The sequence below is a fragment of the Lactuca virosa genome, chromosome 1 (genome assembly GCF_052849685.1).
Source record: "Lactuca virosa cultivar CGN04683 chromosome 1, Lactuca_virosa_CGN04683_v6, whole genome shotgun sequence".
In the NCBI taxonomy this organism is placed as follows: Eukaryota; Viridiplantae; Streptophyta; class Magnoliopsida; order Asterales; family Asteraceae; genus Lactuca; species Lactuca virosa.
In genome coordinates, this window is record NC_136426.1 from 208,588,854 (window position 1) to 208,606,746 (window position 17,893).

The window sequence follows — 17,893 nt, forward strand, 5'->3', positions numbered from 1 at the left end:
TTACATAACAAACTCATTACTAAAGGGTACATTTATACAAAACGGGTTTTCATTACACTACACGTAACTCGTTAATGACTTCTGTGAGACATTCGCTTCACTTTACAAATAAGTCATGTATTATAACCAGAGTCTCCTAAAGGGAGATTGTGATACTTGTGTATAGATCTATATTGGGTCTGACAAACCCACACCTTAGCTGCATGCAACAGCTAGACCGGCAGGTCTGGGGTGATAAATGTCATAACATTTCCGACGCCTGAAGAACGTCGTTTCAGGCCAACTAGGTCATAGCATGGTTATAATAACTCATATGTGGTATTAACAAACATAGAATTTACGGGGATTTCATTAAAATCAAATGAGTTTATGTTGATTTAAAACTTGCATTATTTTACTATAAGTATGATAAATTACTTGTACATTTCGGTCTTTGGGTTCTAAGACTACATTTATACATTAAAGAAAATATTGGATTTTCTGGAACGAACACTACTTTTACAAGAAAAAGGTTTTCATAACTACATACAAAAGCTTATGCACTCACCAACTTAATTGTTGACACTCTTTCAAAACTACTTGTATTCTCAGGAAATCACTAGAGAGGTAAACAAGTGCTTCTGAGGATGAGACGTTAAGGCGTCAAATATTTCATATTTATCAACATCATGTAATTGATTTGTAAACATGTAATTCATACAATGATGTAACTTTTTCAATTATATTTATGTTGGTTATGTTTACTTTGATCACTATTGAAATTGTTGTTATGATACTATACATGAAGTCCTCCACCCCCGGACGTTTCCGCCATCCTTGGTTTGGGGGTGTGACAGTGGGCAAGGTGGCGTATAGGCTGGACCTGCCAGCCAAACTCAGCCAGATTCATAGCACTTTTCACATCTCCCAGCTGTAGAAGTGCCTGGTAGACGATTCGGCTGTGGTGCCTTTGGAGGATATTCAGGTGGATGACAGTCTGAACTACATCGAGCGGACAGTGGCGATCCTCGATGGGAAGTCGAAGGATCTGAGGAACAAAAAGGTGGAGCTGGTGAAGGTGCAGTGGCAGCACGGCAAGGGCTCAGAATGCACCTGGGAGCCGAAGGACGAGATGAGGGAGCATTAACCCGAGCTTTTTCAGGACCCAGCAGCAGACTTCGAGGACGAAGTCTAAAATAAGTGGGGGAGATTTGTAAAACCCGATTCCTAGTATGCATTTAATTCAAGAATTCTTATATTTTTCTTTGGGACTCGACGAGTTGGGGGCCCAACTAGTCGAGTAGAATCGTGATCTGCGGGAAGTTTTAGTGATATACTCGACGATTCGGGAGACCAACTCGGCGAGTAGGTGTTGTTTGAGTGAAACCCTAAATTTGAGGCTTTGCACCCTATTTAAACAACTTATCTCTCCCCATCTCAGCCTCAATCGTCCCTTATACTTCCAGAAGACATTAGCTTGAAACCCTAGCCTTGTTTGAGTGTTTTAAGGCCATTTTTGTGCATTTTTGTGGTTTGTGAAGCTTGAGAAGAGGAAGGGAGCTTGGGAGTTCAAGTTGGAGCTAGAAGATCCAGAGATTGTGTTTCATTTCCAGCTCATTTAAGATAAAAAGCTCCTATCTTGATCTTCCATGTGTTTAATCATCTTTGGGGCTTGGATTTTGGTATACTTAGGGCTTTCTAAGCCATTTTCGGGTTGTGAAGTGTAATATGGGGTTATGACTTCATATCTTGGACATTGGAGGGGTCTCATGGCATAAAGGTGCCAACTTTATGGCCATGAGAGCCCCATGCATCTTTTAGACATCATTTAAGGTCCTTTGGAGCTTAAAGACCCATGCGTGGACGTAAAGTTCGTGGCTTTACGTCCTATATCGACTCTAGGAGGTCAGATCTACCCTTTGGATGAGATGAGCTTAACAGAAATCGAGTTTATGGACATGGAGTTTAGTGGACTCGGCGAGTGGGGTAGTGGTTCTCCAACCTTTGCTATTTTGGGGGTTTGGTTGAGTCTAGAGAAGGACTAAACAAAGATGGACGAGATTATAGACCTGGAAATCATGGGGCTCGACGAGTGCATTAGCAAACTCGGCGAGTCAAAGGCAATCTTCCAATCCATGATGATGGACTCGACGAGTTGTTCATACAACTCGGTGAGTCAAAGACTGGACACATTCATATGAGGGAGATGAACTCGTCGAGTTCAAGGTTGAACTCGGCGAGTCGGATGAAGATGGTCATGATGGTATGATTGAAGGAGAACCCGTCGAGTTCTTGCTAGACTCGACGAGTAGAGTCGAGGATGGTATTGGGTTAAAGGAGTATGGATTCGACGAGTTGGTAGACCAACTAGGCGAGTCAAGTCAACTGGATGTTGACTTTGACCAAAGTTGACTTTGACCCGATTTGGGTTGACTCTGGTTAGGGTTACAAGTACAAGTTGATAACTTAGAGGGGTTGTCGTGTAGGGATTGAGGAGTCGAGGAGAGTCGATTTTCATGTCGAGGACAGTTTGGACGCTACACGACTTTGAGGTGAGTCTTCTCCTAGTAGGAGTGGGTCTACGACCAAAATGCCAACCCACAAGTAAGAGTGTTGGGTAGATAATTGTCGTTGTGATAATTATCTGGGATTGATATGTGATATGCTTACCGTGTTTGATATGATTATCCTTGATATGCTTACTGTGCTTACTATGTGTTAGCAGTAGAAGGGGTGAAATAGTCCCCGGTTACCGGTTGAAAGATACTAAAGGGGAGGTTAGTTCCCAGTTACAGGTTGAAAGATACCGAAGAGGAGGTTAGTTCCTAGTTACCGGTTGAAAGATACCGAGGGGGAGTCCAGCTCCCGGTTATGCCTGACAGTTACCGGTTGAAAGATACCGAGGATTATGCATTATTTAGTATGAGTATGATGGGGGAACTCACTAAGCTTTGTGCTTACGGTTTTTAGTTTTGCTTTCAGGTACCTCTTCAGCTAAAGGGAAAGAGCAGGCGGCGTAGCAGCACATCACACATTCTCACATGATTTTTCCGCATTGAAACCTGGGATTTGTACTCTGATATTATACAATTTACTAGAATGGTTTTGAGACAATGGCTTATGTTTTTATGTTAAAAGAATTGTAATGTTGTTTACCGATAACTATTTTATAAGTAACATAATTTAAAAACAAAAATTTTTGGGTCCGATTTTGGGATGTTACACCGGTGATTAATAAATTATGATTTGTCAACGAGTAAATATTATTCGAATTTGTGTATTAGTGAAAACTTACAGACTTATGATTTCAAGATTAAAGACTTATGATTTTAAGGCTAAAGACTTAATGGTTTGGAAAGACAATTAGTCATTGGATTGTGCAAACTCCTTTAACATTAAAGGTGTGAAATTCCGATATTACTCACTAGGCATTCACAATCACTAGCCTATGTTTTGAAATGTATTCATGTCATAATATTAAATGAAGACTTAGAAAATGACTTGGAATTTTATAAGGCCAAAGTATTGTGTTGTTACTTGAACTATTCTTTTGATATTATGATTGTTTAACCGCCTCTAAGTAGTTAAATTTGTTAATCTTTTGTAAACAATGACTATGGGACCTTATTCCCGATTTTTTGAAACTTATGATTTCAAAATGATTTTCTAAATATTTTAATATTAATTTGAAAAAAGGACGTTACATCAAACTTCCCACACCATTTTTAATAAGATAATTAAAGAAAATAAAGAACAACAATTAAAAAAAAAATCATTAACTAGAAAAAGTGAAAGACGAAGAGAGAAATAAAATATAAGAGTGAAATTAAAAACAATACTATATATGAAAATAGATAAAAACATGTGGTGGGGGATTCGCTTGTTCACAATGTTCACACAAAGCAAAGTCGAGAAAGGGAAGATGCATGTGAGTGGTACCACACCACCACGGGGTGGTATTCCCCTCGGTATCATGCTTTGCGCAACACTTTTGTCGAGTTCCCCAGATCAACATGAAACCCTCACTAAAAGCTTTCTGAGATATTATGTTAAGAATAAACCTCACAAATTTTATAGTTTTTAAGATAGTATTTTGAGTCAGTTGTAGCAACCACTTTTATTATACTGATTTTTTTAGATTTGTGTGTTATACTTGAACCCTTTTTATTCTTGTTCTATCATGAGTAGATTAGATTAATCGTTAAAAAAAAAAAAAAACCCTCAGCTTTATTATTTTTTGACTAATTAATTTGTTCAATTTTAATCCCCAATATTAATTTAATGTATTGTAATATATTGATTTTATTTAATGTTATTGTTAAATACTTAAAAAAATACTAAATGTGTTTAAAAATAACAAATTAAATGAAGAACTTTATCAAAAATTTCGCTGAAATAAAGATAATAAGTTCATTAATTTTTTTTTAGGTGATAATATAATCTAGAGAAACCAAATATGCTCTTACCTTTTGTCTCGACCTAGACAAATGTAAAAATCAAAAGAATAGACTAAAAGATAATTAATGCATTTTACATATTATTATTTTATATTAAATAAAGAAAAATCAAAAGAATAGACTAAGATTATTTTATATAAAATAAAGATATGTAGTAACAAAAAGAGTAAATTACACGAATGGTCCCTAAGTTAATATTTCTACTCAGAAGGTCCCTACAGTTTGTTTTTGTTGCGTGCTTGGTCCTTGTCTTAGTTAAAAAGACTATTTTGCCCTTGATTTTTTAATTTATTTAAGTGGGATAAGTAAGGTAAGGTGAGGTGGAAGTGGGGTTGGGGTATGTTTATTTAAATAAATTAAAAAATCAAGGGCAGAATAGTCTTTTTATGTAAGACAAAGACCAAGGCGCAACAAAAACAAACAGTATGGACGTTCCGAGTTAAAAAAAATAAGTTAGGAACCTAACGTGCAAATTACCCCAAATGATAGGACCATTCGTGTAATTTACACTAACAAAAAGGATGTGGATAATTAATTTCTCTATGATTTAACTTAATATATTTTTGCATCATATAATTAATAGAAAGATGAAAGATGATGGGACAAATTAAAAAGGCTATAGATAGCCTTGATCCAATTCTCACGGAAGTAACGGTAAATGAGTTCATTTCTAGACTAAACCCTATAAAACTCGTATGCCACAATGACTAATTTTGTAATTTATTATTGTTTATTTATATATAAAGATGAGCCTTTCTTGTTCATTTTTAGACTAAACACCGTAAAACTCGTATACCACACAGGGACTAATTTTGTACTTCTGTCTTGTGTATTTATATATAAAGATAACCATTTCTTGTGCCATGCATTTTTTTTTTATAAACTAGCTTGTAAATAAAATCCCAAAACAAACTACGTTTAATAATTACTATATCTAAGTACAATTCAGTGAACCTATATAACACTTCATCCACCATTCATCCTAAATATGGAATTTGTATTTGGTATTTACTCATACCCTTGATTGTCTTATAACTTTTTTCAACGTCCATCCCCGTGCATATTTAGCTTATTTGTCTCACTGACATCATGTAGACAGGCTTGGTCCAACATGCACCTGTAGAAATTGTGCAACTTCCTAAGAATAAACTCATAATTTATAGAAACATGCCAAGATCACATAATAATATGGAATATTCTAATATGATTTCATAAACAATCTCTATAATCAATCACTAATGACAACAAATATGTTGTCATGATATTTGCACAAGTTTATAGTGTGTAGATTTACATCGTCCTTAACATATAGATCAATTATACTGGGAATAGCCACACAAAATGACAATTAGTCATGCTATACAGAGTTTGACCATATTTTTCTTTATTTTACCAAAACAGAAAAAGTTTTAATGTCAAATGGATTTATTTCTAACCTAGAAACTGATACAAATTTGTAAAGAAATCTGAAGTTATATAACAAAGGTTACAAAGGGATTAAGATGGCCCTGATTTTCAAAAATATTACCAAAATCAACATCTCAAAGCCAACAGGTTTGACATTAAAGGTCAAAATTTCTGAATTGATGACCAAATAAAAGGTCAAATTTTCTGGAAAAAATCCAAATTGTAAACAATTTTGTTATGTTTTCTAGTAATTTATTCAACAATGCACAAGTTCACTTGAAGCCGAGATTAACGAAAACTACAACATGACAACGAAAAGGAATACACAAAGAAGTGGTACAATGAAGATAATATAATACAATTGCAACAAATATACATAGCAAGTTAATGGTAAAAGTTCTACAAAAACCAAAAAGCTATTCAACGACTGCAGTTATAGTTTTCTCTTATTTTTTTACAAATAAAAATAGTATTATCAACAAACCAAAACAAACAAGTCTCAAAATTAATGTTCCTAAAACTTTGGGATAGTTATTGAAAAAATATATATACACAGAAATTGAAATCATACTTTATAAGGAATATTACATTTATCAAAAAAAAAATTGTGGAGGCCGTAATACTTTGGGATACAAGCTGTAGAACCCTCTTTCACCTTTGTTAAGAAACAATGATTATAATAACATTATTGAAATGAATAACGACTCTTATGTAAGAGACACAGATGATGGGAAAGGAGATGACGAACCTTTTCTACTACCACACAACTATTCTCACATTTGATGGGTTGTAAATGGTCTTAAGATCTCCAAGCTTTGGGCAATTGAAAATACTAAGTCTTTTAAAGCAGGAGAGGTGTTGTAAGACCTCTGAAAATGATTCCACATCCTTAAAACCATTGAGCCATAGAGAAACGAGAGATGGTGGAAGAAGAAAAGTTGATGATGATGATAGAGTAGTAGTATTCCTCACATCGTCTGTCACTGCAAATGAAACCACTCCTGAATTTTCGCCATATAAGATTAGTTCAACTAGTGAGGCTGGAAAATTCTGGGGGCCCCACTCTGACATGGGCTTATTTAAGCCACCAATCCCTAATGTGCTTAAATTAGGAGGCCACACACCACAAGGAAAGGAGTAGTCCATACTTGGACAATCTCGTATCTCTAGTTTTTTCAAAGATGTGAGACTTTGAAAATGCTCATGAGGAAATGACTTTAGATTCTTGCACTCACAGATCTCAAGAGATGTTAGGCGAGACAAACTGAAGTCTTTTGCTGGAATGGGTTTGGGTTGTAATTGTATGTTATCACAATCACCGACTATCAATTCAGTAAGAGGGGATGATGGGTGCTCCTGCACTGCTGAGAAGGTCAAAGATGTCATTGAATCACAATCCATGATCACCAAATTCTCAACACTATTTGGACAATTGTAACTCTCCAGTGTCTCACAGTTACGACATTTCACAGATTTAAGTGATTCCATGCTGATCCCGATATTATCCTCTTTCTCGGCTGCTGAAACCAAGTTTTTACAAAACCATACTTCCAACTTCTGTAAACTCACAAGACTCTTGCATGCCTCTGATTCTCGTTCCCACAAGTATCTCAGTTCATTACAGCTATGAATATATAGACGTTCAAGTGCCCCAAGATGCATTAAATCTTCTCCGTGTAGTTGAGTTAGTCCTTTGACATTTAACATTTTTAATTCAACAAGTGATGAAGACAAACCAACCAAGCTTCTTAACACTGTATTGGAACAATTTCGTATATATAAAACCCGAAGTGAAGGTATCAATCCGATTGAAACTTCAGCTAGTTCTGGACAATTGCCTATAGAGATCACATGAAGACAAGGAAATGATCTAGGAGCTCCATGTCCGTCGCCACTATTAATTGACCATCTCTGCCAACCTTTCATATCATCAAATTTCAGAACTTCAAGGGATGGAAATGGAATGCCAAGATTAGAATTAGCAGGTGCAAGGAACTCAAAACCCACAGTCTGCACCTCATTCATCCTTTCAACAACCAACTTCCTAAGAGACCCTAAACATCCAAGTGTTGGTAGATGTGTACTTCTACAACCACGTAATGTAAGCTTTGTTAACTGATCAAAGGAGGGATCGCCAACCCAAGTAGGAAATCGCATTCCGCTGTTATTGAAAATCTTGAGCTTTTTTAACTTAGGATCAGGCCTTAGTTCTTTAAGTACTTCATATTCAATCATCTCATTCCGAGAATCATCAAACACATCACTCCATTCCATCTCCAAAACATCAAGACCTTTCTTTTGATGTAAGTTGGCAACCTTTGCTTCTATTGGATTTTTAACTGTGTGAAGCCCCTTAATCGAAAGTCGGCCTTGAAGATCCGATAGGCCCTTAAGATCGGATATTTTGAGCCCGTTACCTTCTTCAATAATGACCTTGGTTAGAGTTTGTAGGCTTGTCAGCCCACCGATCCCCAAGGGCATCTTGTTCAATTTTGGAGTATTACTTATATCAAGATGTCGTAGGTTTATTAACTTTGCACAATTTTTTGGCAAACTAGAAAACTCATCACAATCATGAACCAACAAGGTCTGTAGATTATAAAGCTCACTCACTTCTTCAGGCAAACATGTGATTCTGGTATAAGAAAAATTAAGGTACCGTAGATGCTTGAGATTACCAATGGATTCTGGTACCATCCTGATTATCTGACGACCTTGGTATTTGTGATTCAAGCCCACGACACTTAGCACCCTCAGGAATTGTAGTTCAAGAAGAACCTTGTCCAAAAAGCCATAATTTTCCAAACCAACTGACATGACTAAGAAAGTTCGCAAGTATTTAGCTCTTTGTAATTCAATAAACTTTCTATATGATCCAGATCCTCGACCTACAAGTGAAAGATGACGAAACTTATCAGAAGTTTCATTCATGTCAGATACGTCCACCTCACCATCCAATCTAAAGGAAAACTCTCCTGCAACACTTGTGGCCAAGTCATTCATCAGGTCATGCATTGTATATCCTAACTCGTCATTCGTTGACTGTTGAAAAAAGGACCTTGACTTTAACTCTTCAAAATACTCATGACCTAAATTCTCCATTGACTTGTTTCCTTTTGATTGAGACAAAAATCCTTCTGCCACCCACAATAGGACTAATTTATTTTTGTTAAACACATAGTCCTTGGGAATTAAGGAGCAATATGCGAACAACTGCTTCAGATGTGGAGGGAGATGATAGTAGCTTAGTTTTAGAGCCGGAAGAATCTTATTCCCATCATCTATATCCCATATCTCACTCTTCAACAACTCCTCCCATTTATCGCCATTTCGATTTCCCTTCAAGACCCTCCCAAGTGCTGTCAAAGCCAAAGGCAATCTACCACATTTCTGAACCATACCTTCACCAAACAACTTAAGTGTTGGATGTTTGTCAAAGTTTTTTTCTCCTAACGCGTGTTGAGCAAATAATGACAGTGCATCTTCATTTGACAAAACTCCTAAAGGGTAAGTTTGTTGCGAGTCCATCACTGATGCAACTCGGGTACTCCGGGTTGTGACAATAATTCTACTTCCAGGTGCCCCTACAATAAGAGGGCTTTGTATGAGTTGCCACTTATTGTCGTCTTCGTTCCAGACATCATCTAGAACAAGTAGGAACCTTTTCTTTGAAAGTTCTTCTTTGAGGGCCACATGAAGCAGATCTAGATTAGCAAAATCTTTGTTTTGACCTGTTACTGCTTGAAAGATAGCCTTGCTAATGTTAAACACATCGCACTCTTCAGAAACACAAACCCATGCCCTGACTTCAAAGTGATCTTTCACTTTCTGCTCGTTGTATAAAACTTTGGCAAGAGTGGTTTTGCCTATTCCACCCATTCCAACTATGGACACTATGCTCACATTCTGGTCACATCCTTCATCTCCCAACAACTTCCCTAGCAATTTCTCTTTATCCCCTTCCCGACCCATGATTTTGGACTCATCGACCAGTGAAGTTTGCTCCAACCGTCTCTCTGTTATATTTGACCTTTGAACATCCACATTCAAACCCAAATCATTTTTCTGGTCAACAAGATCATGCAATTTTATGGTGATCTCTTCTAGCTTAGAACTCATCTGCTGACCATACATAATGTTGCGAGGAGTGAAATTAGTACAGCACTTTGGGACGAGCTTCAATACCTTACTAGTGCTGGTGTTGGCATGAGCTTCTTGATTCAACTTGCGTCGCAGAGCTTCGGTGGCCAAATCGTCGAGTACATCGTCAATGTCGTAAGCCAAATGATGGAGATCGTTCACCCACAGTTGAACAGCTCTCTCTTGTATTTGCTTCTGGGTTGCATCAGCTAGCACGGCTTGGATCATGGGCAGGTTTTTCTTCCATTTCTGCAGCTGAGAATCGATTCCTTCGGATCGAGCAAGCTTAATCAAGTCACCAGAGATCAGCTTCTCACACAGCAAGGTGATGACGGCGCTAACAACGATTTCAGCCATTGGAATTCGGAGAAAGGAAAGATTCGGTTCTTTTGCTTGAGGGCTTTGATTTCAAGAGATTAGAATTTGCAGATGAGAGAAAAAGGTGGGTAGACTGAGTATATTAGTGCTGGAAGTCACTCAGCATCCACTATAGTATAGTAGGGTCCATAGTTATCCTTGATCGGGTCCGTCCTTTCTTCTTTCTTCTTCTACAATGAGACGTGTTTGCTATCCTTTCTTTTTCAAAGAAATCGGTCCACCAATTTACATAAATATCATTTATAGTTTCATATTAGTCCCTTTTTCGTATATGAAATAAACACTTTATACCCTTTCTTGTAAATCAGTATAAATACATAATAAAAATTGAATACTTTTAATATATTATATTACTAAACAGAGTCACTCGAAATCCGAATGACACCAATGTTAAATATATTTGGGATATTTTAATATAATGAAAAAAGAACATAGCGTTTCAAAACAAATAATAATAATAATAATAATAATATTTTATTTTAATATTATAACTTGTATAAAATATATAAGAGAAATGACACAACATTGCACCAAACTATATATCAAATTTGCCAAATGAATTGCTTAATTATTTTTCGTGTTAGACGTAGGAATAAACTTTGAAGTAATCTATCTTTTTAGAGCATCTTCAACCCACTCGTAAATTCTTTTTTTTTTCTCTATTTATTACTTCATTCTTTTCTAATTCTACCTCATTTTCATCTCCATTTTTTAAGATATAAATAATTTCCCCCAAATATGGAGGAACACTATTCATAGTTTTTCCCATTCTCCTCCAACCATATATCAATTTCATCTGTATTTTTCGAGATATAAATAGTTTGTCCCCAAATATAGATTAACATTATTCATTTCTCTAAAATGGAAGTGAAGTTTTAATTGTCGATTTTATTTTTTTTCTTTTTTATTTTATGTATTTATACTTCATTTTTATCTAATAATTATAATTTAGATGTAATATATAATATATTTAATATCTTGTTATATATTAAAAGGAAAGATTCGGTTCTTTTTTTTTTTTTTGAGGGCTTTGATTTGAAGAGATGAGAATTTGCAGATAAGAAGAAAAAGGTACGTAGACCGAGTATGGTGTAAATTAGTGCAGCTGGAACTAACTTAGAAAGCATACACCATAGTAGGGTCCATAGACATAATTTTTTCCTTATCCAGTTATCATGTCCGTCCTTTTTTTCTTCCACAATGAATGAATATAGCTTTTTGCTATAATGCCAACTTTTTCTTTTTCAAAAAACTGGAATCGGCTGACCAATTTACATAAATATCATTTCTAGTTTCATATTAGTCCCTTTTTAATTTTATTATATAACACTAACACTAATTTATAACCTTATTGTAATTAATAATAAATACACAAATTGATCATAATCCCATTGACATGGAAATCATTTTTGCTAACAAGACTAATGATATGCATTAGTAATATTGAATCCAAAAAACTTAGCTCCTCTCTATGCCCTAAATGTTGGTCCATTTATAAGAAATGAGGTCTATGAATTTAGTTGTTGTATTGCTTTCACACACAACGCAAATATCACCCAAATAATGAAAAATTTTCACCTAATGTTTAAAGGATCTTTTTGCCACAAATGTTTAATCCTGGATACATGTAATCCAATAAAGACACTTTGAAGTTTTAATAGTCGGAATTAATGATTAAGCGATAACATGCATTGTCCATCACCAGTGTAAATATTTTCTAGTTATCAAAGAGAAAGAAAAGTAGGCTGCTGCTATTTATTGCATTTTAACCATGGTTTCTATTTGCAGGGAATTTCTTTAATAAAAATCTACTTCAGTTTCACAAGATTTACAAAGCTTTTGAAGCAAAAACTTCCATCTTGTGGCAAGAAACTCAAATGTTACAAACTCCTTGAGTAAGCTATCCAATTCTGCAATTAATCTAACTTAGATTTGAGTACAAAAATGATAAGTTAGATAAAGCTCACGTTTTTTATCATATGGAAACTGTGTAACAATGGCTACAGTTTCTAGAAAAAAAATAATTGGGTTCCACTCAAATCAGTTTGCAGCTGATTAAGCTTGGGAAATATATATGTATGATATCTTTATAAAAGGGTTCAAAAATGGAAGGCTTCTACTGCTTTCCCTTCAGCGTCCTGCAAACATGACCAATTGCACACATCCATATCGATAAATAAAAAGTTTTACATCTCAGATGCAAATAATAAAATTTACACTTCTCAAATCTAAATAAGCCAAGTTAGCAATGTCTAACTGCTTATATATATACTTCTATTTGGATAAACCTCCATGATGAAAATAAGAACTACAATGCTTTGTAGAAAAAAAAAAACCATGGTTTTCACAGATGGAATACCTTTTGTTTAAGAAAGTAACATCCAATTGCTGTTCTCTTTTCTCTAAAAAGAAAAATGGACAGCTGTCAAAGACTATACACCATCAGAATCATCTCTGAATAAAATTAAAGAACACAGGTATATGGAGAAAGAGGAAGTGAGAAGTATGAGCAAGCTAAAAATTCTGTTTCATTTTATTCCTTTCAACATCCAAAAGAACGTCATCATAAGCACACGAAGACAGAGGATATACAGACAATCGAAGAAAAGAATATCACCTTTTCTCGTTTTCCATTGACATAATCTTCAACATTAAAATTAAAACTAAATATCAATGAATGACGTTGAGGGTGAACGGGTGGAGGAAAGCAGAGTACAGAACCATAGACGAATCTGTTATTTTAAATTCAAGTTATGATTTTGAATTCGAAAACAGTAAGAACTGGAAAAAAAAAAAAAAAAAAACCCAAATCAATTTTACATTGGATGTAACCCTAGCTTGGAAAAAATGAAAATAGATCGAATTTCTTCCTTGAGCGTTGCATACAGTCATTATAATGAAGCTTCAGAAGAAAATAAGGAGAATTTGACGATAAGCTTCAGAATAGTTCCCAGTATGTCTCATTTAAAGATCACTTTTAATTTATTGGTCTCATATTCTTACGCCTCCCGAGTTCATTAAAGGAAAGAAAAGAAAAAAAAGAAAAAAAAGGAAGAACAAGGAGAGAAAAGAAAAGAAAGGGAACGGAATGGATAAAGCATTCCGTGCTCCCGAGTTCTAAAGAAAGGAAAAACAAGCTTATTACCAATTTGATTTTATTTCCAATTTAACCTTTTTACTTGAAATATGAAAATGGTTATTGTTTATAAGAAGAAATTAGGTACAGAAGAATAACCAAAAACAAAATACAGGCAAGACGATAAAGAACAGAATATCTCCAAAAAAAACTAGTTTCAAGCTGTTTTTTATCTCCAAACAGAAGAATAACAAAAAAAAAGAAAGAACAGCATAAGAATAAGAAGAAATTGTCGTACCAGTTGTTACAGAGAAGGCAGAAGGCAAGGCGATCAAGAAGGTAGAATAGAAGACAGGGAACGTATCCTTTTATCATCAGGCTAAGGGTATTTTCGTCATAAGGTAGCTTTTTATCTTCCATGCGTTTCATTCTCTCCAATTCGTCCCAATTTGGGAGGAAAGTTTGGAACGATACAATTCCTCTGAAATCCGTTCTCTTCTTCTCTTCTCTTCTAAAAAAAACTAGGGAGCAACCAAACTTCTCTGTTTTCCTTCCAAATCCTCTCAATTCCGTTCTCTTCTTTCGTTAAGTGATACTCAGGAGGGGGCGTTAGTTTTAGTAGTTCCCTCTTCCATATTCTTTATATTATTATTGATGGTGAATGAAAAACCGTCGAATCAATCTCAGCCCTTAAAACTCTCTCATCTTTCAATCTCCACCGGAATAACTCAACATTTACGGTTAGAGGTTGCAGCCTTTTTCTGCTCCTCCACACGCTTCCTTCTTCTTCTCCCCACGTTCACGTCTTCAACCTCTCAACCGACTTCAAACCAACTTCAACTCACTTCAAACTCCACTCCACGTTTCTCAATCGGCGTGATTATAAAAGAGAGCTTTACATCTGAGTCAATGTTTTTCTCCTCTACTTTGGTTTCTCTTTCCAACAATGAAATCACCACTGAAATCCATAATGATATCGGGAACTTAATAAAATTTTCTATTCTTCAATTGTTGTTTGTGGCTGGAAAGGATGGAGAGGGGGATGGAGGTAGGGTCGTCGGTGAAAGGAGGTTGTGGGCTTCGTCCATAGATTCTTTCCTGGTGGTGGAAGGTGTCGGTGCGATTTCCAGTTTTAATGAAGACGAAGAATCAATTTTGGGTTTGGGTTTGATTTAAATTTAGTTTCCAGTTTTGGGTTTTCGTTTTTGTTTGATTTTCGTTTGTTCCAACCTTTTTTTTCTCGATTAACATTCATATAACTCACATAATGTTGTGATTTAGTTGGCCGGTGCTGTTATTGTCTAAATTATTAGACATGATACTCTTTTCTTCGAAGAAGGGAGGTTAGTCTTATTTACTTGAATTTGCTAACAAATATTGATATATTTTGAAAAAAAAAACAATCCATCATCTTATGTAATGCGAGCTATTGGTGCATATAGTCACACAGTCAGGTAACTTAATTTCTGCACATAAATGGTAAATTTTAACATGAAATTTGAGTAAAATATTTATTTTTGCTATTGAAATCAGGGTATTAAAGGATTGTGTGACACCATTGTTGTTGGAATTAAAGCGCATGATGGTTTACGGGTGATATTTTGCTGATAGATGATGCAGTCCAGGGGTAATTATGGAATTTCTTAACAAAATGATCATTCTCATGGATATTGAATTGGAAAAAGGCAAGGTTCAAGCTCATGCAAGAGAGCTTTCAATCAAATAAATTTTACAATTGCATCAGCAAAAGCTTTGTACTCAGATTTAGTTGAGGACCTTGAAAACTGTTTTTTGTTTATGGTTAGTTCATGAGACAATATTTGATCCCAAGTAGATGACATATCCCCCCGTGGATCGTCGGTCGACTGGACAGCTAGCCCAGTTAGAGTCAGAATAGGCATGAACTAGTGAGGAGGTAGAATCTTGCCAATAAGCATTTGTGAAAGCATTGAGAGAAGAGAAGAACCAGACTGGTGACGAATCAAGAGACCAAGATCGGTTGTTCCTTTTAAATAACGCAAGATGCGTTTAACAGCAGACCAATGATTCTCTATTAGAGCGTGCATAAACTGATACTCTGTTCACAACAAAGACAATATATGGGCGTGATAAAGTAACACGATTGGAATGCTCCAACAGTTTGACGATATATGGTTGGATTTGAAAGAGGAGGGCTATAATCAATATTCAAGAGCTAAGAAGAACTCATGAGAGAACAAATTGGCTTGCAGTCAGAGAGGTCTGACTGCTGAGGATCTCAAGGATATATTTCCGTTAAGATAACACACGATTCTTTTGATGATGAATAACCTTGATTCCTAACAAATAGGGAAGATGACCGAGATCTTTAATGGAAAAAGTAGAGCTCATACAATTTATAATGCGGTCCATAATGCATGGTTGTTTCCAGTGATGATAATATCGTCCACATAAACAAGAACATAATCAATAGTGCCACCAGAGTTGAGAATAAACAGTGAAGGATCAGTTTTGGATCCTAAAAAACCAAGCTGAAATAGAACTGTAGACAACCGATTAAACCACACCCGTGGGGCTTGCTTAGGCCCATAAAGAGACTTGTACAAAAGAAAAACATGGTCCGGATTAGTTGGATTAACAAATCCATGAGGTTGTTTCATTTGCAATTCACCATGTAAAAATGCGTTTTTAACGTCCAATTTTCGTAAAGCCGAATTGTTGGTCACGGCATGAGACAAAATGACATGAATGAATGGTGGTTGACTTGATCACAGGACTGATTGTTTCATGGTAGTCATCACCTAGTTGTTGATTAAATTCTTTGGCGACAAGACGTGCTTTGTAGCTAGTAACATTGCCTTGTGGATCCTTCTTTAACATGTACACCCACTTACAGTCAATGAGATTAATGTTGTTAACATAAGGAACTGAGGACCATGTTGCATTCTTTTGAAGCGCTTGAAACTCCTCATTCATGGCAAGACGCCACTCGGGAGAGTTTTTGGCAACGATAAATAAAGTGGGTTCGATTTGAGAGGTGTTAGCACGAGTGGAAGTGTAAGCAGATGGATCAAATATACAGGTACGTTTTGGGTTTTGACGAATGTTAAAGGGTTAGGACTGATGAGGAGGATGAGGTGGAGTCGGAGGAGGTGGGATAAAAGGTGAACGTTGGTTAGTGTTGGGAGAAGTGGTCGGAGGTGAGGATAATTGTGAGGTAATAGGAGAGTTAGGGTGGTCTGTGGGGATGGGATTAGGAACCACATTTGGGGGTGGTGTAGGAAATACAAAAATATAAGGATTAGAAGAAAGGGTGGGCAGTTATGGTGGAGGACAATGAAATGGGAAAACATATTAACTGAAACGGACATGTTGGGCTATGTATATTCGTTTAATTTTAGGATCAAAACATCGATAGCCATGGTGGATACGACTATAACCAAGGAAAACACATGGTGTAGATCAAAAATCAAGCTTGTAATGATTTTAGGGACGAAGGTGAATAAAACATCCATAAACAAAAACACAAAGAAATAAATATTCAGGTTTCAGGTGTAGACTTGTTGAAAAGCAGATTTGTTCAATGAAATTCTTGATGGTAAATGATTTATGAGATAAGCAGTTTCAAAGGCAAATTTCCAGAAACATTATGGAAGATGGAATTGGGCAAGAAGATCAAGACTGGTTTTCACAACATGGTGGTGATGACGCTCAACGATCCCATTTTGTTCACTACTATGAGGACAAGAGCGTTAGTGAATGATGCCAAGTTTTGTGAAGAAATGAGTGAAAGAGCGAAATTCTCCTCCTAGTCGATTTGTATATTTTTCAGTTTGGTGTTCAATTGACTTTCAACCATGGTAGTAAAATTAGTAAATATGGAATAAACATCAAACTTATGCGCAAGAGGGTAAAACCACATGTAAAGAGAGTGATGATCAACCCATAAGAGGAAAAATCTATAACCATCAAGAGAAATAGTGGGATAGGGTCCCCAAACATCACAATATACCAAATCCAAAATTTTATTGCAACAAAAAGTAAAGTTGTTTAATTAAAGCTTAGGAGACTTTCCTAATCAACAAGAAGTATGTAAAGAAGAATTAAGTGTTATAGAAATTGGTAAGGAACAACTAGAGACAATAGAATCAAAAACACATAAATATCATTTATAGTTTCATATTAGTCCCTCTTTGGTATATGAAATAAACACTTTATACCCTTTCTTGTAAATCATTATAAATACATAATAAAAATTGAATATCTACCTCTTCTAACAAACAAAACCAAAATTTGCCACTTGTCCATTTTTTAAACCCTTAGTTTTCCACGTGGCTCCTTTTTATCTAACCTGTTATATCTTTTCCCGCATACTTCAATTTCATCCAATTGATTCTATCAAATTTTGAAATTATTCTATCTATCTGTGATTTTTGCTACTATCCCATAAATCTTGGCAACAATTATGAAATCAAGT

The 17,893-nt window shown here is 35.6% G+C and overlaps 1 protein-coding gene and 1 long non-coding RNA gene across 5 annotated transcripts; both read right to left on the minus strand.

Moving 5' to 3' along the window:
* Positions 1-5,302: 5,302 nt before the first annotated feature.
* LOC145164225 (putative disease resistance RPP13-like protein 1) lies at positions 5,303-10,477 on the minus strand. Of its 3 annotated transcripts, none has more exons than XM_079082958.1 (2): positions 6,592-10,477; positions 5,303-5,553 (listed from the first exon to the last, which is right to left on the minus strand). In XM_079082958.1, the coding sequence occupies exon 1, from the start codon at positions 10,338-10,340 to the stop codon at positions 6,600-6,602; it is 3,741 nt and encodes a 1,246-aa protein (XP_078939084.1). In that variant the 5' UTR covers positions 10,341-10,477; the 3' UTR covers positions 5,303-5,553; positions 6,592-6,599. The 3 variants fall into 3 exon arrangements, with proteins under 3 accessions (XP_078939084.1, XP_078939080.1, XP_078939077.1); XM_079082954.1 differs by lacking the exon at positions 5,303-5,553 and adding an exon at positions 6,355-6,498; XM_079082951.1 differs by lacking the exon at positions 5,303-5,553 and having other exon boundaries at positions 6,355-10,477.
* A 1,613-nt stretch (positions 10,478-12,090) lies between these two features.
* On the minus strand, positions 12,091-13,438 carry LOC145108462 (uncharacterized). 2 transcript variants are annotated; one of them, XR_013708287.1, is made up of 3 exons: positions 13,182-13,438; positions 12,721-13,093; positions 12,091-12,499 (listed from the first exon to the last, which is right to left on the minus strand). It is a non-coding gene; the product is annotated as an uncharacterized LOC145108462 (long non-coding RNA). The 2 variants fall into 2 exon arrangements; XR_013708285.1 differs by having other exon boundaries at positions 12,091-13,093.
* Between the last annotated feature and the right edge of the window lie 4,455 nt (positions 13,439-17,893).

Excerpts from the sequence above, each read along its gene's own strand:
- LOC145164225 (XM_079082958.1), bottom strand. The coding sequence starts at position 10,340 with ATGGCTGAAATCGTTGTTAGCGCCGTCATCACCTTGCTGTGTGAGAAG.